General features: G+C 42.6%; 1 protein-coding gene across 3 annotated transcripts in view; it reads right to left on the minus strand.

Moving 5' to 3' along the window:
* LOC119648386 (potassium voltage-gated channel subfamily KQT member 1-like) overlaps positions 1-27,359 on the minus strand; it is a 592,778-nt gene that overhangs the window by 54,917 nt on the left and 510,502 nt on the right. For all 3 annotated transcript variants that reach the window (XM_038050125.1, XM_038050124.1, XM_038050123.1), the window contains 3 exons: positions 22,685-22,902; positions 4,642-4,817; positions 4,324-4,575 (listed from right to left, as the gene is read on the minus strand). In XM_038050125.1, coding sequence (XP_037906053.1) covers positions 4,324-4,575; positions 4,642-4,817; positions 22,685-22,902 — 646 coding nt within the window. The remainder of the gene's footprint in view (positions 1-4,323; positions 4,576-4,641; positions 4,818-22,684; positions 22,903-27,359) is intronic.

Consider the following 27,359-nt stretch of genomic DNA (forward strand, 5'->3'; position numbering starts at 1 on the left):
TAATTGTATCCAGATATATCCAAAAAAATTCATTTCATTAATTAAAAGAAGGACAAAGACGGCTAGAGTTCGCATTCACTTGATGCCGGACTGGACCAAATGGAGAGCAACTTGCTCCCTCCCTTTATGGTCCACGAACCCTCTTTTTGGGTTTAACAGGCAAGTTCGCCGCTTTTGAACATTATGAATTTAATCTTCCGGTCCCGGAGGATGCCCTGGTGGAGGGTTATATCTACGAGGTAGCACTGATTGTAGCCGCGAAGGATATAGAAGATGTTGTGTTATACTCGTACGAAGGAGTCAATACTGTTGAAACTTGATTACTGAGCTCTGAACTGATGGAGGAAAGAGATTGAGCGGTTCTGATTGAAGCGTCGTAAGAGAAATTACACTCGTATTCAAATTTGGAATCACAGCATCAATTCAAACCTGGCGTTTAAATACTCGGGAGTGATTGTAGATGCTAAGCTTAGTTATACGCACCATTTGCAGTATGCTTACGACAAAACATCCACGACAAGTATGATTCTGGCAAACATGATTCCAAAAGAAGGAGGGCCACCGTATATTTATAGTCGGTTTATAGCCAGGATGATAAGGACGATCTTGCTCTATGCAGTGTGCTTTAGATTTCATTTAATGTTGATTAACTGAGTGCAGTCTACAGAACGATATCCTTAAGGGTATGTTCGGCCTCCAGGACTGCCTTAAATAACGCAGTATTTGCCATCTCGCGAATGATTTTAGTTGAAATCTGCTACAATGTAAAGCCCATCTCCTCTACTTGGCGACATATTATAGATTTCAAGAGCATTGGGACCGCTCAGGAAAGAATTGATGGATACACACGTTGATTCGTACCATCAAGGAGTGGGAGGAGAGAAGGTGTGTGGAGATCGATTATAACCTTACCCAGTTTCTAACGGTACACAGAAGGTATCGCCAATACCTATACAAATTTAAAGCCGGAATGTCCAACCACCGATGAGAGGGTTATTACCGATAAAGCTAGAATGAATGGAGTTTTCTGGCCAGTGTGTTTCTACTTTCTCAAACACAAATAAAAAGGTGGATGGACTGTCTACCGGTTTTAATAAGATTTGCTTGCTTTTACATAAAACCTTAAAAAGGGGATATGTACTGTTAGGACATCATTTTGAAAGTAGAAGTTAACACAGCTAAGATCTTTGGGCCGTATTAGGGAATTTTCCATTAGAATTAAAAACAAAAAGAAACAATAAAGAAGGTAAGTAGGTAGACAGGACAACATTTTAAAATGCGAGGTTGAGTTCACTTCGTGCGAAGACATTTGCATTACATTTGAAGAACAACTCGAACAACAGGCTCGCGAAGAAACAATAGAACAAAAGTCTGGAATGCGAGAATACGGAGTAGTTTTTGGCACCTACAAGAATATCGTACGGAACATAACAGATTTCAGACCAATTAATGAAAGAATTGGTGGACAAGACAAGAACGATTCCCTAAAACGCAAATACTGTAGTCACCTCAACTCAATGTTTGTAAATTGTTCCCGAAAGGCGTAAACATAGTACTCAACGACTTCAACGCTAAAATTCAAAAAAGCTGGTCCACCGTAGAATTACCGAGAAGAGAAACAGACTCATAGATTCAAGCAGAAACACATAATTTTCCAGGAGAATCTTAGGTCTAGTGAGGGTGTTCGGCGGATGGTGAATGAGATACAATGGTGAGATGTACTTATTATACGACTGGCTATAAACCGCCATCCATACTAAGATACGGGGCAGACTATGTAGAGCGTGTAAACGACAGGAAAATTCCTAGGCGTTTACTCAAGGGCAACGTAAGGTGAAAAACCTCGAAACAAGCAGGACTTTCTGAACAACGCAAGTTAAACGCTGTTCGGTCCAAAATTGAAGGACGGGGTCTATCGAGAAGAGTGGAGACGAAGACTTTGGGAAAGTTCCTGGCATCAGACTGTAGTGCCACAGAACAAGAAACAAATAGGCTTGGCAGGCAAAGACATGCCTCAAATTCAGTCACTTTACAGCAGCAGGAACTAGTGATTAAGACAAGTCGAACAGGTGCAGGAAGTACGGGAAAGAGAAATATCTTGAAAACGACTGCCCCGTAGAGCCGCGATAAAAGTTGAGCAAATATCAAGAAGGTGTTGCTGACTGATGTGTTACAGGTCAGGGAAGTGTACGGGTGGGAACAAGTGACTGAAGTTACCAACCTCAGTTGGTGGTTCGAAATTCCTTTTGCAGGGCACTCGATTCAACGGTAATTCGATGAGAGGTACTTTGTGCGGAAATAGGGTTTAGATATGGAGAAACCGACGTTTTAAGAAACCATGGTGATTCCGAACGTCGGTGAAATAAAAATCAACCGAACCATATCTGCAGTTGCTACTGTTCTGCTGGTGTAATGATATTACAGATTAATGGATGTTGGGGACCATAGTGTTAACAATTATTGCCACCGGCTTCAACTACGGGGCCATCGGGTGAGGGGGGATAGCCGGCTTGCAAAACACTACAACTGCACATGGTATTGCCGTCTGAGTCTTTTGAGCAATGGATGGTAACCCAAAAAGAAAAGCTCATGGACTAAAGAAGTGGTACGAAGTTTCTCTCCAATTAGTCTGGTCCGTCGTCACATGGATGGTAAACTCAGGACTCGTCAATTCCTAAACAAAATTAATTCAACTTCGGTCGGTCTAGACCAAAACTATTATCTGGTTTTTCGTTTAGATATAGTTCGTACCCATGATATTAATATTGGGGAACGAATAACATCGAGGAATCACTTCGGTCACACTGCTTCTAAGGTGAGGCAGCATCTGATAAGTTGCCCCTTTGGGTGCTAACACAAAAAGAGGGGTCGATGGTTCAGAAAAGTGGGATAGAGTTTCTTTCTGATTGATCCGACCAGCTATGAAGTGGATTCGTTAACCAAAATTAACTTCATGTGTAAAAGAATAAATTTGTTCGATGCGACTACAAACTTTCAATGATAGGGCAACTCTAAACAAGTCGGAAAACCGGAAGCTAGACGCTTCAGGTATGAAAGGTTTTGTGTATTTCTTTTATAAAGAGATTTGAGTGTGCATTTGTCCCATTAGCATATACCACGTAAAATATGCATATATTATGTGAAAATTTCCATTTTCAAGTGATATTGACATTCATAGTCTTGAATTTGCAGAGAAACGACAGTTTTGACTTAGTTTAACGTTGTTAGTAATAGTGCTCAATGCTATAGCCTACATTACTGCTTACATATGTGATTCTAGGGTGAACTTGAAGGGGGTTTCCCTGTCAATTACTAAAAATTATAGTAACGAACTATTATTAACTTTATTTGAACAGGTATCGGTATGATGGGTATTTCGGAGCCTAGGCACCATATAGTGGCAGCCCTGTGATTTTTTTCTGATTTTTTGGTTGGGTAGTTTCTGTGTCCGGATGGCTCAAGTGGTTAGAGCGCTGGGCTGCCGTAGCGGAAGGTCGCGGTTCAAATCTCGCTGGGGGCAGAGGAATTTGTTATCGTGACTGGATGTCGGACACCAGTCGACTCAGCTGTGAATGAGTACCTGAGTCAAATCAGGGTAATAATCTCGGGCGAGCGCAATGCTGACCACATTGCCTCCCACAGTGTACTGTGGTGTACCGTTTCGGTCTTGAATGAAGTGCTCTAACACACTTCAAGGCCCTGATCCAATATGGATTGTTGCGCCAACGATTATTATTATTATTATAGTTTCTGAAAATGGGTTCGTTAAAAAAATGATCATTTTCAACCCCCTGCACTCCCCACCTTTCGAATAAATGTCAAAACTAAGACCGGCTTCGAAAAGTACTAACCGAGACCTTTAATTTGATACCCCACATGACTATCTTTAATAAAAAAAAATTTGCAAATTTGATGAAATCCTACGATTTCAGGGTCTCCATATTCATGTAACACAAAACAATACAATCAAATACAAATTTATAAAAGACACGGGGTCAAGAAGGAAATTCAAATTGAACCCATTGGTTAAATGCAACCAATCCCAGAACGATGACGTTGTAGAGAAAGTGGGGAATAACTGATACAGTATATGTTTCAGCAGTACCTATCTGTGACAGGCGTTTCGGTAAAGATTTAATTCATTTTAACAAACACCTTAAATATGCTCCGAAAAATTATCAGCAAAAGCAACGATGTTATGTTAACTGTTATTACCAGAGTAAAATTTAGAACCACCCAAGGGTAGCAGGCCCAATATATATTCTCAACTATTTTGAATTAATGGAAACGTTCGTAATAATACTATAGATCACATCAACTTACTGCAGGTAATGCGAAGAACGAGATTGCGAAAACACTAAAACATGAGGCAACGATTTTCCCCATCCACGTTTGAGGCACTGTATCGCCGTAGCCTATTGTTGTCACTGTTATCACACCCCACCATAACGCATCCGCGTAGCTTCCGAAATCGGTGGTCCCGTCTGGTCCAACGACATCCTTTTCCGCCAAATATACGAAATAAGAACTGAATATCAGTCCTAAGAAACCAATGTACAATGTTGTTATTAATTCCTGCGGAAGACCAAGAAGGATGTCGGTTAGAGTTTGGGTAGAGTTTAGGGTTGCTTTGTGACTTACCTGCCTGTGAATAAAAACAACGGAGCCTAGCAAACGCCACGTACCACCTTGTCGATCCACATGAAGCATACGTAAAATTTGTAAAAATCGAATACCACGTATTGCACTCGTAGCGAACACTTGTCCATTGGATCCAACGGATAAAACAACCATGGAAGCAACCACAACTATTAAATCTGAAAGAATGAATTTGAGTGAAAATGTAAACAAGGCCATAAGCGGACCTAAACTAGTGACTCTGCAGAAAATATAATTTTGAAAGTTAAAATTTTCGAAAATAAGGCATCTTATGCTTCATGGACATTTCTTCTCTCTTTGCTTACTTTACGTTAATGGTATTAATCTCTTTTCCTTTGTAGCTTCTTTGATAGATTATTTTATGTGCCTCTACGGTCGAACTTATACATTCTGGTTCACTGGTATTCTGCTAACGAGTTAGCACTAAATAGCGGCAAATGCCACTCAACATGCTACTTTTTAGGTCGCCTTCCGCTCGGTTTTCCTACTTTCTTGGCAATCATCCTTTATCATCCTTCAGTTCCACCAAAGATCTCACTATAATGATTATAAGTTATGCTTGGGCAGATACTGCTGTGTTTCCAAAATGTTTGGTTTCATATTTCGTTTCTATTTTAACGTTGACCCCGTTCGAAGTATCCTTGAATATTGCTCCGCGAGCTGCTCCCCTTCCCGCAACTATGATTGCTTTGGAATTGGTAAACTCAATGTAAATTCACCGGATCCCCTTTCGAAAGAAGAATTTACCTCGGGTTGACTGCCGAGCCCATTTTCACTCATTTGACTCACCCACAAGTTAGAACCTTCCTCGATATGTATACGATTTCCACTCTTTGATTGCGCCATCACGCGCTATGGCTTGGTTTATTGGTCTCGAGGACCAATTGCCCACTTTCTCAGTGAATTTAGTGAAACTTCAACTCACTGAGGAAGGTACGTATAAGAAAAATGTAAAATCTTTTTCGGCATTCTAGGAATATTTAGTTCTTTTTTGTGTTTTTAGGCTTTGTTTTACAAATGCAATGTTCGCATATTACACGCACTTTCCTCAGAAACGGCTACACCGATTGGCACGAAATTTGGCGCGAAGGTGGGAACTGCCCACACATGCAATAAGTTACATCTTTCTACGTTGAGTTTAAGGAAAGATCCTCATACATGCAAAAGGAGGTGTCAAATTTTTTTGACCGAATATAGTTATGTTAGGTATAAAATGAAGGGTCTCAATTAGTACATTTCAAATCCAGTCTTAGTTTTGACATTTGTTGGAAAAGCGGGGAGTGTGGAGTGTCCAAAATGATGATTTTTTTAAAAGGCCCATTCTTAGAAACTGTCCAACAGAAAAATCTGAGAAAAATCATGAAGTTGTCTCTGTATATGGACCAGGCCTCAAAATACTTTCCATATCGATATCTATCCAAATTAGGTTAATAATAGTACAATATACTATACTACTATGTTTTCGGGAAATCGACTAGAAATCTCTAGTTCTACAGACAGACAAAACCTTTCATACCTGAAGCGTCCAGCTTCCGGTTCCAGACCTGTTTAACTACTGACTACAGTTCCGTTAGATGACACAAAAGTTCCTTTTTCTGGATTTTGCTGAAATGCCCTATCACTTTCCATGGTCATCAATAAAAAATCCCGGAACTAAGTAGGCCAAAATCGGTGCATTGTAAAGTCATCTCTTCTCTTGCAAAAATAACTCCACAATTTCCTCTCATCAGCACATATGCCTTCGGCCATGATTTTACGGCAAAGGTGTCTCATTTCTTCTTGCAACTATTAACGCTTCCTTTGCGCTTAGTTTGAGTTGGTCATCCTGAATTTGTTGAAACACTGACGATAAGTTCTTCAGACGATTATCGAAGTCTTTTCCATAACTACTATATAAGGTCATCCAGGTAGAGTAGGAAACGTTTTTAGCAGCCAACCGTTCCATAGACGTTCCATTATCCTTTCAAATGACGTTGGTCTTGATGCATTTTCCTAGAATTCGCTTTTCTAGATTTAAGGCGGATCCATTCTTTATCATGAAATCCAAAATTGTATTATTGACAATCTCAATCACTGTAACTACATGCTTCATCGGTCTAGGCTAGCTCTGTTTAAATGACAGAATGCAGTACTTGTGTATTCAATGTCATTGTAAAGGTTCGTCCTCTAAGAAATCTATTTAGCATTTGGCTGTTTACGTGCCATGTAAGCTCGTCGAAGAAGTTTAGTTTGGGTTTTCTTGGCGAATTTCTTCTAATTTTCTGTCTCACGTAATGTCAACAATCTATATCTTTTTCTACTATATTGAAATGCAACCGGACCGCAGGATGAGGTCGAGCATCTTTTGAATGACAAGGAGGAACAGGAGGAGTGCATTTTCCCCTTTGATTTTTTTCGGGTGGTCCGTAGATATCACATAATAACATGTGAGGATCAGCTCCCCAGGTTTTTTTCAGGGTTGGTGCGCCGCAAAGATCAGCAACGTTTGGTAGGGTGTGAAGCTCAAGAGCAGCTCATACGATAGAGAGAGAGAGATTTATTGCTCCCATCTGGTTGCCGAAGTTCTGCATGGATATGGACAAGCTCATCCAAATCCATGCTTCCTATTAACGTATTTCCCGTAGTGTTTGGAGGCTTTAGAAAAGGCGGACTACAGAATACAATTCGGAGTTAGAAACGCAAAGGTCAAAGTATCATGCTGCTCGAAACCGGACGATGACTTAGGTCTGACGGAGACCGGCGGTTCCCCTACTCAAGTATGGTCTGCTAAAGATAACACAGATAAATATGCAGCACACGAAGTGCACCTCATCTACCATGTCGATCATCCTCCGGGAGAAAGATATAGACATCGAATTGATACAAGAGCCTTAGATCGGAGAAGGTCTAATTATCCAAGGAAGCAAATATTATAATTGATCGCAGAGCAAAAGACGCACTGACTGGGACTAGAGCATGCACTCTCGCTAGGGAGAGCCTGCATTCTCTATTCGGACTTGAATTATGGCGACCTAACCATCGTAAAATTGGAGTAGGTAGGAACGGGGAATGTGTGTGTCTGCTCGGCTTACTGGCTCGCGACCCATCCACTCCACTAGAAGAAGCACAAAATCTAACGTCTAAAATCGCATCGAGGAAAGCCAATCCATTGATAGGCTCTGATGCCAATGCGAGGCGATCGCCTTGGGTCTTTTTTCGACATTATTATTAACATAACCCTCTCGGTGTATAAGAGGGGTAGTACACCAACCTCAAATTCCGCAGGAGTGAGATGGTTGGGAGGAGTCTTTCATATCGGTGGAGAATTGAAAAGTATCTAATCAGAGATCCTTCTTTTATCACAGTTGGACACTTCTCAGTTTGAATCTTGCAACCTTGCCAGAGACCTCAGGAGGATTGACTAGAGAAAGTCTAGCGAAGTGATCATAACCATACTCCCTCTACTTGAAATCGCTTTTAGAGTCGCGTTTCTGGTTAAATACAGCAAAAAGATATTGGGGCCGTGGTGAAACACAAACCTGCTAAACTTTTATCTGACTTCACCTTCAATATCTGCAACACACATCAATACTGTCAGCTACACAAAGGCTACCTGGAGAGATATATGCCCAGGGATTGCTAGCAAGCAGTCCTCAGTGGAGTATTTTCAGATCTACAAAGTTATCAGTGATTCTGCGAGACTCAGTGAGATTCTAGACGAAGAACATAGTGTCTGGACGAATCCTTCCGTTGAGACCTTGAAACTTCTAGTTTAATCGTACTTCCCTGAAAAAGGCTGGAAGGTAGAGCCTAGTTTGGAGGTTATGTACTCTCAATCTTTCGAGAATAAAGAATTGGTTATCATCGAGGATCAAAACAGATATGCTATAAAAAACTTATCTAAATATAGGCTTCCTGGCCCGGATGGCAAAAAAAAAAGATTGTGTTGTGGCTCGTAGGGATTTATCGGATATGTATTTCAATCAGACATGTACCACACTCCTGGAAGAGGGCCCTGCATTTGAACTTAGGAACAGTCATGGGAGGGGGGGGGGGGTCACCTATTTCAAACCTTAGCACACTAAATCCATAGAAAACGCTCTTTATTAGGTATTTACCGCGCTTAAAAGCAACATGTAACAATGAGTACCAACCCACCAAGAAAGCTCTATTCAGAATAGAATTGGAAGGATGTCCTACCCAATGAATAGTATCCATGATAAAATCCAGGATCATCCAATCTGACCTAGGAGGTGGCTATTTGACCAGAGCTGTGGTGGATCTGATTAATAGTAATGGATGAAATTTGACGGAAATTGAATAAGAACGGGATGGAGGTGGTGGCGTATACCTTCGGTTTGGTGAGGTTTGTGCTAGAGATATTTCCCTGCACTATAAGTGGGATTATGAAGAGTGCATTCAGAAGCATGTGTCTGTGGGCTGCAATATGTGGTGTCGTCATAAATCCAACTAAGATAGAATGCTATTTACCGCTAAGACTCAGTGATGGCATTCTCCAAACTCATCCTCCTATGTCTTCCCGGTCATAGGAACATAGAGAGGAATGAGCGAACTGACGGACTGGTCACGCGTCCATCGGTGGGCACAGTTTGCGTCTCGTTGGCTCAGGTAGAGCCAGGTTACGAGCAATGGGTAAACCATTCTTTGAGGATAGCAAGTAAGTCTCTACTTGCAGAATGGAAGAGCTGACCTCTATGAATGTTATGGGCTGACTCTGACGATCAGTCATAGTTCTAAGAGTTTGGCATGAAAACGGCACACCAGAGCGCTAATTGTGTACCTTGAAGTGGCCATTGATACCTACCTACCTACCCTGCCAGTGAGGCAAGGGCATTCCAATATATTACAAATTTCCTTGACTAAATGGACAAAGATTGCCATTTTCCTTCAATATAAAGTATTTGGGTGTGATCCTGGATGCTAAGTTAAAACGGAGACTGGGTATAGAACTGATCAGTTAAGAAAACTTGTATAGGTTTCCATGTTTTCAAGAAGAGCTTCGTGGGTAAATAAGATACCTTTATTCTACTCCTACGGTTCCTACCCCTGGACTTTTATATTAAATGCCCTGTATCATGCAGTTCTGTCAGACTCTTTGAGTCTGAGAGAGAGCGAGGTTTTACGGCCATAGTAACATCCTAGATGAAGTTCCACGGATGCACTCATAGCGGCATACGTCAACCGAACATGAAGAGGAATTTTGCGTTGGGATTTCCAACAACGGCAGAGCGGAAGACTGGCGATATGTTTTGAGGTTACGACACAGTATCTTTTACGGACAGATTAAAGATTGTTTGCGGTGTCGGAGCAGGAATATTTTTGAACATGCACAGTGCAGCCGAATTGTACGGTCTTCTGGGATACGCCCGTGTGGTCGAAGCGGAATACTGGCCATATTATAGGCCAGTCGATGGTTGGAGCATGATCTGAGCCCAATGGTTGATTAGATTCTATATTTTTCCTCCGGTTACGTTATAAAAAAGGGTAGGCTTTGGAATGACGTGGACTGACATCGGATATTCAACGCTTTTCATTCAAAAAGTTTATAGCAACTCTGGTGGTAATATCCGAAGATGAATTAACATTTGCTACTAGGGTTGACAATTTAGTAACTTTCCGAGGTCAAGACTCGGTTAGTTCTGTAATCTTAAAATGTAGGAAGGACGTAGTATTAATGCTAATTACCAAAATATTCATTTATCGTTCTAAGCCCGAAATTCTACTTCATTTTCAGAAAGGATTGCTGAATTTATTAGAGCACAAACCGTTCCTGCACAACTAATCTATTTCTAATGTCCAGCACGTTCTGCTAAGTAATTAGTTGTCACTCTGTGTTTCAAAGGGTAGTATAAGTCCCAGGGCGAAACGTGGATTGGTACCCACGATGGAGCATAAAACCTGGGAAATGCCTGCTGAACCAACAGCTCTACTACCAAACCCTATCTCCACCTCCACGTGGTGACCGCTGGGAGCTCTTTCTTAACGAAAAGCTGCAGACGGAGAAGGATGAAGGCGAGTCACCGCGCCTGAAAACGGGACAAATTGTACCAACTGGTCCTCCAGGTTGGGGGTTGGGTAGGGCTGACAACCCTACATGGAAAAGAACTTGTTATCAAGCCACAACAGGAGCCTCGGACTGGACGGATTATACAACGACGAACCCGGCAACGACAACGGAATAACGATTTGCCCATTTTCTCATGGAACGTGTGCTCCCTGTACAGAGATGAAGCTGATAAGCAGCTAGCCGATACCCTGTCCCAATATACACCTTATGTAACAGCGTCGCAGGAGATGCGTTGGACAGGGACCGGTTTCCTGGAGAATCATATATTATAGTGACCATCCAGTAAACCAAGTGTTCGGAGTAGGTTTCTTAGTCAACCAAAAAAAAGAAACCTGCTGTTATCGGCTTTGAAAACATAAGCGAACGGCTATGCATTCTGCGCTTACGAGGCAGGTATAGAAATATAAGCCTTATTAACGTTCACGCCCCTACAGAGGAGACTGCAGAGTTGGAGAAGGATACTTTCTACGAGGCAGCAGAACGAACCCTCGAAGCCTGTCCCAGATATGATATCAAAATCATATTTGGGGATTTTACCAGCCAAGTAGGGAAGGACCCCGTATTGAGGCGATACATTGGCTCCCATAGCTTACACGAAAATACAAATGATAATGGACTGCGGATTTTTCAATTAGCAGGGTCACACGAAATGGTTGTTGGAAGTACTTGGTTTGCGCGGAAAGTGGTCCACAAACATACGTGGGCCTCTCCAGATGGGACCGCTTTCAACCAAATTGACCACGTGTTGATCGAACGCCACCACCTCTCAGCTTTGATGAATGTCAGAACATATAGGGGGCTAATATAGACTCGGATCACTATCTCGTTGGCATAGTGCTCCGAGCTCGAATAACAATACCACCAAGAATCCTCTCTGACAATCAGGTGAGAGCTAACACAGAAGCCATCCACAACCCAGCCCTCCGCAACACCTATAAGAGGGAAATGGATGCCGCAGTCAACAGAGGACCTGGAGAAGAAGCATCAACAAATGATCTTCACAATCACCTGAAGAACGTTATCATGGATACAGCCACAAACATACTTGGCCCCAGCCGCAAAAGGAGTCGGAACGGCTGGTTTGACGATGAATGTAAGCTAGCAACGGAACGGAAGAATGCTGCATACCGAGTAATGCTGCATTTTCAAAGATCGCGGGCACGCGCAGAGACTTATCACGAACTGCGGCGAGCGGAGAAGCTACTTCACAGACGGAAAAAGGAAGCCTGAGAGAACCAACAAGTCTGTGAACTAGAAAAGTACAAGTCAGTAGGATGAACCCTTATACACCTCGATGCTCATCCTGCCGAGACAAAGAGGGAAATCTGATTTCCGACAGAATGGGCATATTGGAGCGATGGGTTGAGTAGTCGCCAGGAATCGATGGAATTACAGCCGAATTGGTTAAATATGGAGGCGACCAGTTACACCAAGTGGTTCATCAACTTGTGCTCAAGGTATAGGAGAGCGAATCACTGCCTGACGATTGGCAACGAGGTATTATCTGTCTCATACATAAAAAGGGAAATATCACACAGTACAGCAATTATAGAGGTATCACGTTGCTGAGTACCATCTATAAGATATTCTCCACTATCTTGCTAGGCCGGATAGCCCCATACACCCAGAACATCATTGGCCCATACCAAAGAGGCTTCACTCCAGGCAAATCAGCAACAGATCAGATGGAAAAACTGATAGAATATGGACATCAGTTGGACCATCTATTCATCGACTTTAAAGCCGCCTATGGTAGCATAGCCAGGGTAAAACTGTACACGGCCATGAGAGAATTCGGAAATTGGTAAGACTGACTAGGCTGACCCTGACCAATGTGCGAGGCCAGATAAAAGCAGAAGGATCACTCTCAAGACCATTCGACATCAGCAACGGTCTACGACAAGAGGATGCCCTATCATGCGTCCTCTTTAACCTGGCTCGCGAGAAAGTGATCTGTGATGCTGAGGTAAATACAAGAGGTACGATCCTCTTCAAGTCCACCCAACTACTGGCCTATGCTGATGATATCGACAACATGGGAAGAACCACCCGAGACGTACAAATTGCCTTCATCCAAATCGAGTAGGCGGCGCGAGATCTTGGGCTGCACATCAGTGAAGGTAAGACAAAATATATGGTAGCAACGTCAGTACCGAAGACCAACCAACAAACAACATCAAACCGCACTGGTCACAGGAAGAATAAGGATAGGAGAATACAACTTTGAGACCGTTGATAATTTCTCCTATCGATGATGAAATCCGCGCACGGTTGTTGTCAGTCAACAGAGCCTATTTCAGCTTACAAAAACTATTCCGCTCGAAACGTCTCACCATAGGATGAAAGCTCTTATTGTACAAGACTATGATCTTGCCAGTCCTCATGTATTCCTTGGAAACTTGGGTTCTTAGCAAGAAAAATTACGAACTCTTGGTGGGATGTCTGGAGTTCCTTTTTAAGGCAGGCCTAGACCGGATAGCGGTTGTTGCACCGTTGATGATGATGATGATGACTAGGGTTGACAGTTTAGTAACTCTCCGAGGTAGTTATTGTAGACATTCGGGGAGGTCAGGACTCGGTTAGTTCTGTAACCTTAAAATGTAGGACGGACGTAGTATTAATGCTAATTGCCAAAATATTCATTTATTGTTCTAAGCCCGAAATTCTACTTCATTTTCAGAAAGGATTGGTGAACTTGTTAGAGCACAAACCGTTCCTGCACAACTAATCTATTTCTAATGTCCAGCACGTTCTGCTAATTAATTAGTTGTCACTCTACTCAAATAATTGCTCATTCCATTTGTCTTGAATCATAATATTAAGCGGCACAGTCATATGTGAAGGAAACAGGATAACGTTTATCTCAATTAACGCATTGAATACCACCAGACTGGAAGAGATACACAAAAACACAACATCAAGATACTATGAGACAAAGTTTACGAGTAGGTCAACGTACATAGTAAACTGCTAGCAGGAGTGCGTACTATACATATATATCCATCTGGCTTTGTGGGTAGAGTTTCGTCGAAGCTTTCCTATCCTGAATTCTATAGGATCGAGTATGGAGCAAAGCGATATATACCATAGATAGATTCCTATCAACTCAGCACACACGTTGTCATAAATTATTAGTGCGATTTTCCACCAAACTTCAGACTGGGTGGTAGTTTGACTACGCTATTCAAGTGTGGTCGTTAATCAAGTGGCAAAATTGATCAAGTAAACTTGCCAAATCGTTCATCGGGACACGGAAGAGAGAAAGATTCTAGAAAGTTTCTTCTATTTTCGGATACGAGGATACGTTTTCAGAACAGAAGTAGAGCGTGCTATATATAGCAGACAGCTGAAATGATGGTAGGGTGTCTTTTGGTTCCTTAGAAGACAGGAAAGGGTTTATAGCTTTAAGCAAAAAGTTAAGTAGAAATCAGTTGTGATATACGTAGGAAAGATAATTATGATTTTTGCAAGTAGTCCTTGTCAACGAAACACGCGAAAAGCATTAACATCGACCTAGCCACCAAAAAAGTCTTTTATGATGAAAGCAACAACAGAATTTCGTTAAGATTCAAGTCACTATTCTGTATTGAAATATTCTTCCATGAATTATAACGCTTTTAGTGGTTACACTCGTATAAAACCACAGATCCAGCGTTTCTGGATCTACGATTATTTCTCGTCCTTCCTTCGGTTTGGGAAATAAATGCATATATTCGTTTGCTCCTCCAGCAACTAATCACAATCTTAAGCTTGTGGCACCCTGTGGGCGTTAAAAGATACAAATGTATATACGGTCAAGGGAATCCACTATGTTTTCCTGACTTTCATTCGGACTGGAAGAGCTTGTGATGGACATTAAGACATCAATTAGTTAATCCTCGTCTACACGTAAGTACGTATTTAAGGCAGGACTTAGGAATTCTATATTTGGGCTATTTTGTAATCTATTTATCTGACGAGCTTTCGTTAAATGGCAGGTTGTTAAGAAGTCATCAAAAGATGTACTTGAAGCGCTTGCAAATGATGATAGTTATTTACACAGTTATTTGAATTTGGAGGACTCATTAGGGGTCCATTTACTAATAGGAAAGTGAGATAAAGCAATGAAATCTAAGGGCTATTTGGAAGTCTTAATAAGCAAGGATGCTGATTTGCCACCATAAACCAAATTCCAAGATGCTATAGGATAAATATTTATTATTTGATTAATTCATTGATACTTTGCTTTGTAAATTCATTAAATTTGAATTTCACGCGCCGTGCATTTATCTTTCCTGAGATCTCAGCCTTGGGGACAGAAGGCTTTAACCTGGACACGAACTGTGCCGTCGACGTCAAGCCTAAAGAAGTGCTCCCGTCTGTTCAATACATCACATGGGCCCTAATATGGTGGTTGCAAGGTCTTTCGAGAAACATTCACGAAAACCAAGAAGAGACGTCCAGGTCCTTGGGGGTGTTAGCCATCGTCGAAAAAAGAAGGAATGGCGGGGATGATTTTAATCTTGTCACGGCGCCCCGGAGCAAGCAGATATGAGTGTTGACCTAGTATCCGCTCGTATACTAGCTCGGCAGAGGTGACGACAAACTCTTTATGATGGGCTCTACGTAGGCCAAGAAAACGAAAGGCAGGCGAACAGGAAGTGTCATCGCGTGCCATTATAGCGGCCTTCACTGTCCTATGCCAGCGTTCCAACATCCCATTGGGTTGCGGCTGGTACGCAGTCATCCGATGGCGTTTGAAGCCCAGGAGTTTGCCTAACCCTGAAAACAGGGTAGACTCGAACTGTATTCCCTGGTCAGTAATGATTTCGGCTGCAACTCCAAAGAATGGGATCAATTCGCGACCAAGGGCCTCGGCGCACGATTGTGCGGAAATGTCGGCCAGAGGTATTGCTTCTGTCCACTGTTTGAAGATATCCATAATTGTGAGGCAATACTTGAAGCCATGCGAATCCCGCAAGAGGTCAATGATGTGGAGGTGGATCGTGCGAGGGAATGAGCCTACTTCTTTCTGTACGTGCTTGGTGACTACACTTTTGGCATGCGAGGCACAGTCTGGCCCAAGAAGTGACATCCTTATTGATTGAGGGCCAGTCATATTTGCTTGTGACCAGCGGATTCGTTGTCCGAATGCCTGGGTGCGCAAGATAGTGTACTGCAAGGAATATTTTCTTGTGAAAAGTGGCCGGAATATATAACTTAGGCCCTTTTTCAGATGTCTTGCAGAGTCTTTCGGAAGTTGAGCCGAAGAGCGGAATCTCCCAAAATTTGTATTTGGAGTTGTCCCTGAGGATCTGAAGTAGGCGATTGCCAAAAAATCGACCGTGGAAGGGATTTTAACTTCTGAAATACGTGACAAAGCGTCTGCGACTACATTGTCCTTGCTGGACACGTGCTGGATGTCCGAAGCAAACTGACTTATCAAGTTTAAGTGCCAAAGTTGGCGAGGATTGCTTCAACGCGAGGGTAACAGGCTCGTGGTTCGTGAACACTGTGAACGGCTGCCTTCTAGGGAGATTCAGAAGTATTTTATTGCCACGTACACCGCTAATATCTCACGATTATAGTTGCTCTAGATCTGTTGAGCTGTATTCAAAAGGGAAAAGAAGCTCAACGGCTGACAGATTTAGTTCATCTTTTGGTGAAGGGCAGCGTCTACGGCGATGTCTGAGGCATCGACGAATACGGCTAGGGGTGCATCTCTTTGAGGAAATGGCAGGAGTGTAATGTCAGCCAGCTATCGTTTGGCTAGCTTAAATCCCTTGACGGTCTCTGTGGACCTCGCAATCACGCGTGAGTCCTTGGTCACTGGGTCCTTGGGACAAGTAAGAGTTGAGGATCGCTTGACGTTGTGCGGCTTTGGGCAAGATACGACGATAGAAGTTTAACATGCCTAAAAATCTTCGGAGATCCTTGACCGTTTTTGGTTAAGGGAAGTCAATGATGGCCTGAACCTTGTCTGGATCTGGGTGGATTCCCTCAAGAGAAATCGTGTGGCCTTAAAATTTTACCTGCTGTTGAGGAAATTTGCATTTTTCAACGTTAAATACAAGACCGGCCTGAAGAAGAGGCGACCAAAACATCATCCAATTACACGAAACAAAAGTTAAGGTTTCGCAGGATAGTGTGAATGAACCCCTGAAAAGTTTACGACGCATTGCACACCCCAACAGGCATCCACGTGAACTCGAGGACTCCGAAGAGTGTGCATGTTGTCGTTTTCGGAATGTTTCCTGGAATTACAGTAATTTCATGGCAAGCCTTGTCTAAGACCAAGGTCGTGAAAATACGGTAGTTAGCGAGGTGGCTGCGAGAAATTACTTTCGGTAGTTATGTTGCTGTACTGTTGAAGAGGCACGCGAATGCAAAGGTCGGCTACTTTTTCGAAAATGATAGAAAGGCTGGCACTAGAGTGGGTGGCAAGTTTTTCTGAAGTTACGGGGTCTATAAGAGACTTATTCGGCATATCCACTAGCAACCCATAGTGGTCTAGAAAGTCTGCGCCTAATATGAGACTGGTGATGTCCGCTATAATACACCATGGAAACATTCATCGAAGTCCTAGACTTATGTCCACTCTCCTGTAGCCGTAAGTGTGTTTGATAGAAAAGTTTGCTGCCGCTATTTTGAGTTGTTTCGGAATCAGTTTGTGATTCAGCGATACCGGAAGAATTGAGACGTCTGCGCCTGTGTCGAGTAGGCAATGACACTTGCTCAAAGGATCATAGATTGTAAGGCGGTATGGAGCTGCAGTTTGAGTAGTCGCCGTCGGAGATTCCAAGGAGTTCAGTTTTTTTACTCACCGACAGTCGCTTGATGAGGGTGCCTTTTAATTTTGAGTTGGAAAAATCCTCGAGGACGTCAGCGAAGAGCCCAATCGACTACTCATCCAGTCCAATGAGCACGTAATTAAATCGCGTGTCATCAGTAGTGACGCCGTGAGCGCGAACTGCGCCTCCAATTGGCGGAACCAGGCCTTCGGGTTACGTTGCCAAAAAGTGCGGCGTCCGTGCTGCCATTGCAGCTACAGAAGGCACCTACAGCGCTGTTGTCGTACGACATTGCGAATCTAAGCTAAATTTATGAACGAAGAATCCTCCGAGTCCCACAACAAGCGGAAATTTAACTGTACCGAAGCGGAACTCACGCATGACGCTGAGCTTCTCAAGCCCCAATGTTAATAACAGGATGAGGAACCAGGAGAATCAGCGGAGCGCCGGAGGCCCCAGTCTGCCCAACTTTGTCTGTAAAAAAAAAAACCTTGCGCCGACTCCTGAGGCCTAACGTATTTTACTTTTCACAATACTTTTAAATCTGTTAATTTTAATCAATTCAATAATAATATTTAAATAAATAATTAAAAAACTATAGGTTTTTGTTTCTTTTTCGAAGTGTACCTGTTTTTCCTCAACATTCTCTCCTTTTACGAACACAAATTCCATAAGTTTCGTTGATTGTACCGGGCAGTTGGTTCTGCATTTCCAAATACGAAAGGCGATGAATTTGGTTCTCATCAACAGACTGGTACCAACAGACGTCCATATAAATGCTATCTTCAATGGTCTTATAACTTCACAACTAAATGGCGTCATCGTAGGAAATACAGGTCCTTTGGCCGGTGGGTGGGGAACTTTTCAGTTTTTTACGCTTTCTCTTCTTCCTGTAGATTTTTTATTACATGCTTGCCTTCTGCTCTGCGTTCCTTAACTAATTTGTCGACATTGAAGCTGAATATTCTGGTATCCTCTAACGAATCTCTCCGGCAAATATTGTCCAGATTCATAAATATATACAGATTTTCTTTTCAAACAGAGTTAAAGTCTCGGGGAAGTGAGCAAGCGAGCTCCCGGTCGTCGATATCCCTCGACCTCAGTGCCTCGGTGGTGGACAACTTGGCCACTGTGGCATTTAAAGCTACAAGTGTTTTAGAGTTGGAAAAGAAGGTGTTCAAGGGAAATATCATTCGATTGAAAACAGATGTTTGGACGACAATAACAACAAAAACACCGATCGCACATATTCAAGAGGTGCAACAGCAGGAGGTCCTCCAGAACAAGGAAAAGGATACATTCAAAAGAAGTTTGGCAACTTTGAGATCTTCGCCAATGCCAAACATCAAAAAAGAGACAACGGAGGCAAGGTCAATGAATGCCAAATGTGAAGGACTATTTAAAAGTAATAATCCGGTTAGAATTTATGGCGAGCAGAGCCCTGAATTACTGAATTACCCTTCACACAGTTTGTTGCAAAAATAGTTGAGCTGCCCGAGTTCATCAAGGACAAGCACAACGTGCACCAAGTCAAAAAAATATGGCAAGAGCTATTAGAGTGCTCTACATGAACTCACACCAGGAGGAATGAAATTCTAAGGGCTAGTCGAAATCTGCTGCCCCAACGGTGTCACAGGTGACCCAACCTGCCCTCAAACAAGAGAATGCAGGAAAAAGATGTGGATCCTCTGGGAAATCAACAGGCCCCTAAGAAGGCCATACAAATAGTTCCGAAAAACGGAACTAAATGCACCGAAGAAAGAAAGCAGGTCCCCCAAATGGCAAATCCAAGGGGAATGAAAACGGCGGATGGACCAAGGTAGTTAATAAAAAGGCGAAGAAAAAGGCAAAATTGCAAATTCACCCAGAAGCAGTTGTGATCTCCAGTAATTGTCCTATGTGGAGATACTGAAAAAGGTCAAAGCTGACTTCGACCTAAAAGATCTAGGCGGAAATGTCAGCAAGATTCGAAGAACCCAGAAGGGTGACTTCATGTTTGAGCTGAAAAAAAAACCAGGTTGGGAAAAACTGATGGCAGTAGGGGTGTTTGCTGTTTGAGAGAACAGATTTCTCTAAAGAGATGCTTCAAGTGCCTCGCGCGGTTATTTTGCGAAGGCATGCACCAGCGGCATTGATCGGTCCACTCGATGCAGAAGATGTGGGGAGAAAGGCCGTATTGCCAAAGCGTGCAATAGGGACCCCAAATGCCTATTGTGCGAAGGAAGTGAGGGACGAGATTACCAGCATATTGCCGGAAGTACTAAATGCCGGGAATTTAGGAAGGCGCTGACTTCAATGAAAAAATGAAGTTTATTCAAATAAACCTCAATCATTGCAGGGTCGCTCAAGATTTACTCGAACAGACTGCCTACGAGTACGAGGTGGAAATTGCCGTCATTAGCGAACCCTACAGAAACCGTCACGGTTGCGTATGGATTACAGTTTCGACTGATGGAGTGGGGATATGGGTATGCGGTCGACAAGCCATACAATGCATTAGTAGTCAGACATACAGCGGCTTTGTGTGGGTGAAAATAAACGGAGTATATGTGTACAGTTGTTACGCCCCACCAAGTCTGACACTGTTCGAATTCGAGGAAATGCTCGGCAGTCTTGTTCTCGACGCAAGGGGTCGTGGTCTAAGGGTGATTGCTCAATGCTTGGGCCAGTGAGATGAGTAGCAGCTCACCCTCCAACGGAGCAAAAGGAAATGCTTTAAGGAACTCTGTTCGGAAGTGGACGTAAATCCGTGGGGTAGCGCTTATAGAATAGAATCGTGATGGGGCGATTCAGAGCTCGATTATCTCCGCAGATCACGTGTCCTTCACTCTTGTTAAAAATTATCCAAAGGTTATTCCCCCAGCAAGACGGCAATACCGCCAGTCACCAGTGACGAGCTGCTGGAGATCTGCGCTAAAAAAGGAGATAACCGTGGCGTACCGAATAGGGCCCTGAAGCTTGCCGTGAAATCCAGACCGGACATGTTTGCTTAGTTGTTCGAAGCGTACATGTCCGAGGGGATATATTCTGCATCATGGAATCGACAGAAGTTAGTGCTACTGCCTAAAGTTGACAAACCTCTAGATGAGCCAACCTCCTACAGACGTATTAGCCTTTTGGATACTGTGGGGAAAATGCTAGAGTGAGTAATCTATAGTAGATTATTCCCGGTTGTTGAGAGCTAGGGAGGCCAGATCAAGAGTATGGGTTCCGTAAAGCCAGATCAACCATTGATGCCATCAAAATGGTTACTGGCTTGACTGAAGATGGATGCAATCTACGGAAAGGGCAGCACTAGCAAATATTGCGTGATGGTGACCCTGAATGTGAGAAATGCATTCAATTCGGCCAATTGGTACCTAATACGAAGATTGGTTTTTTCGATTATCATACAGCTATTGTCAGCAGCTATTTACAAGAACGGAGGCTTTGGTATGACACTGATGACGGACTCCAGGAGTACGTTGTCTCTGCGGGCGTCGCACCGTACTTGGATCACTGCTGTGGAACATCATGTACAACGATGTACTTAATCTTCCCATTCCGGGGGAAGCCACGGTGGTGGGTTACGCCGACGATATAGCGCTGGTTGCGGTCGCAAAGCATCTCGAAGATTTTGAGTTATACTCATGTGAAGCGATCAGTGTTGTTAAGAGTTGGCTAGAGAGATCTGGCCTGAAACTTCCGAAGGAAAAAACGGAAGCGGTCCTCATCATTAAGCGCTGTCAAATAAATTATGCCGGTATTCAAATTGGGAATCATTCATCACTTTTAAGCCTGCCATCAAATACTTGGGAGTGATGATAGACGGGAAGCTTGGCTATAAGCAACACGTGCAGTATGCTTATAACAAATCATCCATTGCAAGTGTAGCTGGCAAGGATGATGCCGAACGTGGGAGGGCTATGGCATGGTTTCAGATTGTTTATAGCTAGGGTGGTGAGTTCTATCCTGGTCTATGCAGCTCCAGGCAGGAAAGGCATTGCAGGTTACATTTAACCCAAGCAAATTGAGTTTAATCTACAGAAGAACAGCCCTAAGGGTGTATTTGGGATTGATGGAGCATTCGCCATCTCTGGAATGACGTCCATTGACATCTTAGCAGATGAGATGGCGAATATATACAATACGAAGTCTATTTCTCCTTTATCGCAGACGAAGAACGCCGATAGGTGGCAAGAGCGTTGGGAACGCTCAGGAAAGAGTCGGTGAACACATAGGTTCATCCCTGCCATCAAGGAGTGGTTGGAGAGACGGCACGGTAAAATTAATTATAATCTTACCCAGTTTCTCACAGGCATGGAGGATATCACCAGTACTTGTTCAGGGTTAAACTAGGTACTTCATCCGATTGTTCAAACTGCAATGGAATCCCAGAGGAACCAGAGCACGTATTCTTCCACTGTCCAAAGTTTGTGGAGGAAAGGAAGAACCTAGAGGGCACTCTAGGAGAGGTGTTCGTACTAGAAAGACTGGTGCAAAGAATGTTAGCATGTCAGGAAGACTGGGATGCGACCAACTCCATGGTCGCATCTAACTGCGAAAGGGAGAGGAGACAAGAAAAGCACGGTTACGTACGCCGCGTAGAGACGAAAGGTGATCAAGCTAGAGTGAGCTGACTTCACCTCATGAAGTAATACCTTATGGTGGTTGCACGGGGCTTGGGGGGAGTCGGGGGTGGTTTTAGTGGGTAAAAATCCCACACGCTGGTGTGTCAAGGCCAGTATCTTTTGAAGATTTCCACCTCCTCAACACAAAAAAAAAGACAGACAGAAAGACATTGAACCGATTTTAATAGGGTTTTGTTTGCAAAACAAAAAAATGTGAAATTGGCAAAAATGTATATATTTCAATACCATTCGTATAACAATAATTTTCGTTTGGAATATCAAGGCTTCCTAAAAAAATCTTTCTTCCTTCCTAAAATTCTTTGACCACCTAATAAATAATTTGATAAATAATTTAACAAACTTAGATCCTGCAAATGGCACTCAAAAACACGAAATTATATCGAAACATTATCAATTAATCCAATGATATGGATTGCAATTTTAATGCGAATTCTGATGGGCACGAAATACCGATAAGTAAATATATAATTGAAATTCCAAGCAAATACGTGGAATTTATTCGCGAACGTGTTCAATATCTATACTTGGGCATGCATATATTATCCTTGGATACATACCTATTATACATATTGGTTTCCGTATAAACCTCAACCGCCCACAAAAGCCCATATATTTGGATCGGCATCCAGCTGACCATAAACGCACCAAATATTCAACACCGAAGAACACAACCAGACAAATCTCCATCCAGAAAAGCGTTTCATTTGCAAAATCACTATATTGGTCGATTGTTGATAATACGCTAAAAATTAAACATACGAGGACGAGCATGAATCTGAAATGAGAAAACAGGACGAAAGTTAAAACAACATTTTTTCAATCATGAGGGATGGATCTGGTTATGGGAAACAAAGTAACAGTGGAATGTCGCAGCAACTAAGGACTAGGCTCCACTGAGTCACATATGAGATTTCCTTCTCGACAGATACACAAATCCTTGGCAGAGCTTTTTCTTGTCCCCAGAACTAATTATTTCACAATCATTTCCTTACTCTTCCTAAGGTGATTTACCATGAGAACCTGTTTCAGGCGGATAATCCAGTTAGTCAAAGGCAACTAGATCATCCTGTATCCATCTCAGCTTACTAATAATTTACTTTCAGGACAAACATCCAGATTTAATGGGCCAATCCCGGGGCTAAACAGCAGCAGATGCTGTTTGTTATGGATTCTGTGATACCAACTGAGAAAAGATTTCCTCGATTTCGACCAATTTTCCTTGTTTTGTTCAATAATACATTTTCGTTACTTAAACTCCTCTTGTTTTCCTTTGGGAACCGAGCCATGTTTCATAATACATTTCAAGTGAGGAGAGGTTGTTCCAAGTGAACGTTTTCATTGAAATTCGTTAATATTGAGGGACGGATTAAAGGCGATGAATAAAATTTTGATGGACTTTAAGCAGGATCCTGAACCTGAGAGGATTATTCCAAATTGTTTTGATTTGCTCGTGATTGTTATTGTTAAAGATTCAGCGGTTTCGTTAGCTTCTATTTCATTAGTAGGGAATAAAGTCGATCTGGAGAGATGCCGTAGTCCATGTATAATAATGTTAATAATTGATGCAGCAATAATCTGATTTGAAACAAGACTTTGAAGCGTATTAAAAAAATTCATTTTAAGACTGGAACGATACATTAGGACGCAGTGTAGCCAACTTTTCCCTAGTGCAATAGCGAGATCCTACAGTAGTTTGGCCCGATCATTTTCAAAAATTCTCTGCGGAGTATACTTACAGTAAGAATGGTAATGGTAAGTTATACTTCAACGTGAGGTTTTCATGAAGAATCTTGCAGACATTGGTGTACACGGTACTGCTAAACATCTTGCACGCAGATGTTATGTGCTAGATGGCCTCTTCTTCTTAGTTGCATAACCTACAACTGGAGTTGGAAATTGAGCAGTCGTGAAGGATGTACCGGTCTCATAGAAAGGAACACCCTTAGTCAACCATTTGTTGGAGTCTTCGATGTCAATGCCTGGCAACAACTAATTTTTGATATCACCTCCTTGAATGGGTGTCTCTTTCCACCTATCTTTCTGTTGGACTGAAGTAACATTTGACATGGGATCCCATTCGCTGCTTTTACAGGTTTGAAGGAGATAATTTATTATCTGCCATGACGGTAATTGGGTAGAGGATTCTTTCAAAGAAAAACTCACAAAGCCAATGCACTTAATTGTAGTGCAATGTTTTTAAATCAAGCACGCCTCTTCCTCCCTGGTGAGGTTGGATGGTGATCCTCAGTTTTTCGGCAGCTGTATTGTGCATGTTGTTCTTTGCAAGAATTACCCTTATCCGTCTATTGACAGATTCTAAATCCGTATAACTTCACTGTATCACACCGAAAGTATATAGAAGGATGGGAATGGCCAAGGGGTTGATTGCCACGATATTATTTTTCTTGTTCCTTCGTTGTTGGTGTGTTTTCCCCAAACAATTGTTTTCTCCAAACCCAACTGCATGCCGATATCCCCGTTGAATTGGATGGTGATGTCCAGCAAGGAGAGAAGTTGGTCCGCGTCTTTGGCATACAATTTAATGTCGTCAATATACATTAAATGATTTAATGTACATTTCGACAATATGTCATGTTTGGCTTGGCACTCGTATTTGCTTTCATGCAAAAGATGGAATAGCGGATTCAAAGTCCAACAAAACAACAGCGGGCTTAGAGAGTCGCCTTGGAAGATGTCACGCCTGATTGGTATCTCTCCTGATGTTTGTGAGGATACCGATAGCTTCGTGCTCCAATTCTTCTCCACTGTTCTCAGGAGAAGAACCATATTCAGGTTGATTTTGTACAAGCGTAACAATTGTAGTAACCACGAATGCGATATGGTGTCCAAGGCTGATTTATAATCGATGTAGGCTATTGAGATATTTAGTTTTTGGTGGACAACCTGCTGCACAGCTACTGTATCGATTATAAGCTGTTCCTTACAGCCTCGAGAGCCTTTTGAGCACCTTTTTTCTCCTCAGCTATCAATTTATGAACATCAAGATGTGTTGATATGTTCGCCCACAGAACTGAAGTGAAGGCCTTGTAAATGGTTCGAAGAGAAGTAATTGGTCAACATTTTGAAGGGCAAGAGGCACCCTGTTCCTCGGGGATGTGTTATCCTCTTGGTGAAAAATTTTGGCACTTATTTCGGATCGAAAATCATCTGATTAAAATGGTTTTCCAATACCCTGTGAGCGCTCTTGAACCGCTTGAGCCAGTAGTTGTGAATCTTATCAACTCCTGGCATCTTAAAATTACTTGCGTTTTAGCGGGTTCTTCTACGTCACCTTCATTTCGGCGAGGGCCTCGCATAAACGCATATGGTGTGGGAGCCGCGCTGCTTCTAAATTGTAGCGGGTGGGTTCGTTCCAAATACCTCTCCGGAAGTCTTCTGCTTGATCCAGATGGAGGTTACTTTGACGACTTGAGTTGGTGAGATGTTTATAAAATACCTGTTGGTTCTGGAAGAACAATGTGTCTGTCCTTCGCTGAAAGTTCTTCTGATACCTACGGATGCAATTGGAGCATACTGCTGCTTCGGCACCTAGAGGATTTCTTCCATTGCCACATCTTTGGAGAGATTGTAGTAGATGATGTTGGCAACGCATCTGTGCACTCTTGGTGGTAGATTTTTAAGGAGTTCTTGCATGACACGGCCAACTTCATTTCTCTACTTTTCGATTTTTTCGTTGAGCAGCAATATCCAGTAAAGTCCTCCTGCCTGTCCTCTATTATTCGCTCTAAAATGTTGATTGTGAAGACGAATAACCGTGGCAGTTCCTACGCAGACCAGGCTATGAAGCTCTGTAGCAGTAATCTCGCTAGCCAAATGATCAGCGAGATTCTGTCAACGGCAGCAACGATGTTAGTAGTTGCTGAAGTAAACTTTAGTTTTGGTATCTTTGACCCAGCGTTAATGGAATGCGGTCAAAGCCTCATTATAAATTGGGTCGACATCCCCAGTTACTAAGCTTCTCCTGACTACTGGGTTCATGGAATGCAGTAGCATGGTGGAGTACTGGTGTTGCTCCTCTGACTAGTCTGGTAAGTTGATGACTCCAGAGCTTAAGTGAAGCCTCTTGGAAGATTTGTTGCATCGTTGGTAGGACAATTCGGTTGTTATTCACTACCATCTGGTACTGATTGACAACGTTCTGATCCGGAGCATGACCTAGTTCCGGAAATCAGGTTATGAATGCGTCATGTAGTCGATGTCTGTACCCTGATGGATTCCGTTCCAAATCCGTGACATGGTAATAGGCGCAGCCAATAAATTCATTGAGTTGGTTCGTTCAAACCATACAACGCCTAGGTCTTCCGTCCCATGTGGTTGACGGCATAATCGCCAAAAACATCGAAGAGTGAAGAGCCGCTCTGATGTTGTTGTGCGACTCCTAACCGTGTTGAGTACTGTCCTCGTGTCCCTGGGGTCCCATTGAAATTATTTAAAATGTCCCCAATTTAGCTCCCACGACTATTGGGGAAGCAGTCAACCGCGCAATAAACCCCCAATATTGCAAAGCCCCATGGTCACCTTCAAAGGTACGGAAGGTACCATATTCGGAGGGCAGCCATTCATTCATTCGCTAGGCGCGTTGATTCTTTCACGCTGGATTACGGATTCTTAAGGAGGTTTACTCCCCCTGAACGGGTACAATAAATAAGGTAAATGGAAACGTTCTGCTTGTCCGCGGCTGCTTATCTACAAGATTTACTTGCGATATTCATAGCTAACCCGGTAGGCCATCTCATTATTCGCATCCCATGATACGCTCCTGGTCGTGTGTTTGCCACTCAGGTCGGGATTAACCTTTTGTGCCAGGTATATATGATATATATACATGTAGCAATAACACTAACGAAGTCAGATTTCCTTTTTCACTTCCGCTTTAACAATTTTATTCATCTCGTCTTTCTCTAAATTCTGGATTATTGGTGTCTATATGTGCCATTTGATTTTAACTTTTCTTCCAATTGTAAAAATAAGTAATTTTCGCTGAAAATTCAAGTTAACGCGTGTGTCCTGTTAATTATGATTTTTCAGGTTTATTTTTATTCCACGCTGGGCAAGCCCAAAGATAATAAAAAGCATTCATGGTGCAACCGGCTCCCGAATCCAGGGAGGAGTTCGAACGGCCGTTATCCTGATAGGTACGCCTAATTTAAATGCATTCTAAAAAAAAAAAAAATTCAGATGTTTTTTCTAACTGACACTTCTGGGAGGCAA

Source organism: Hermetia illucens, chromosome 2, assembly GCF_905115235.1.
Source record: "Hermetia illucens chromosome 2, iHerIll2.2.curated.20191125, whole genome shotgun sequence".
Lineage (NCBI taxonomy): Eukaryota > Metazoa > Arthropoda > Insecta > Diptera > Stratiomyidae > Hermetia > Hermetia illucens.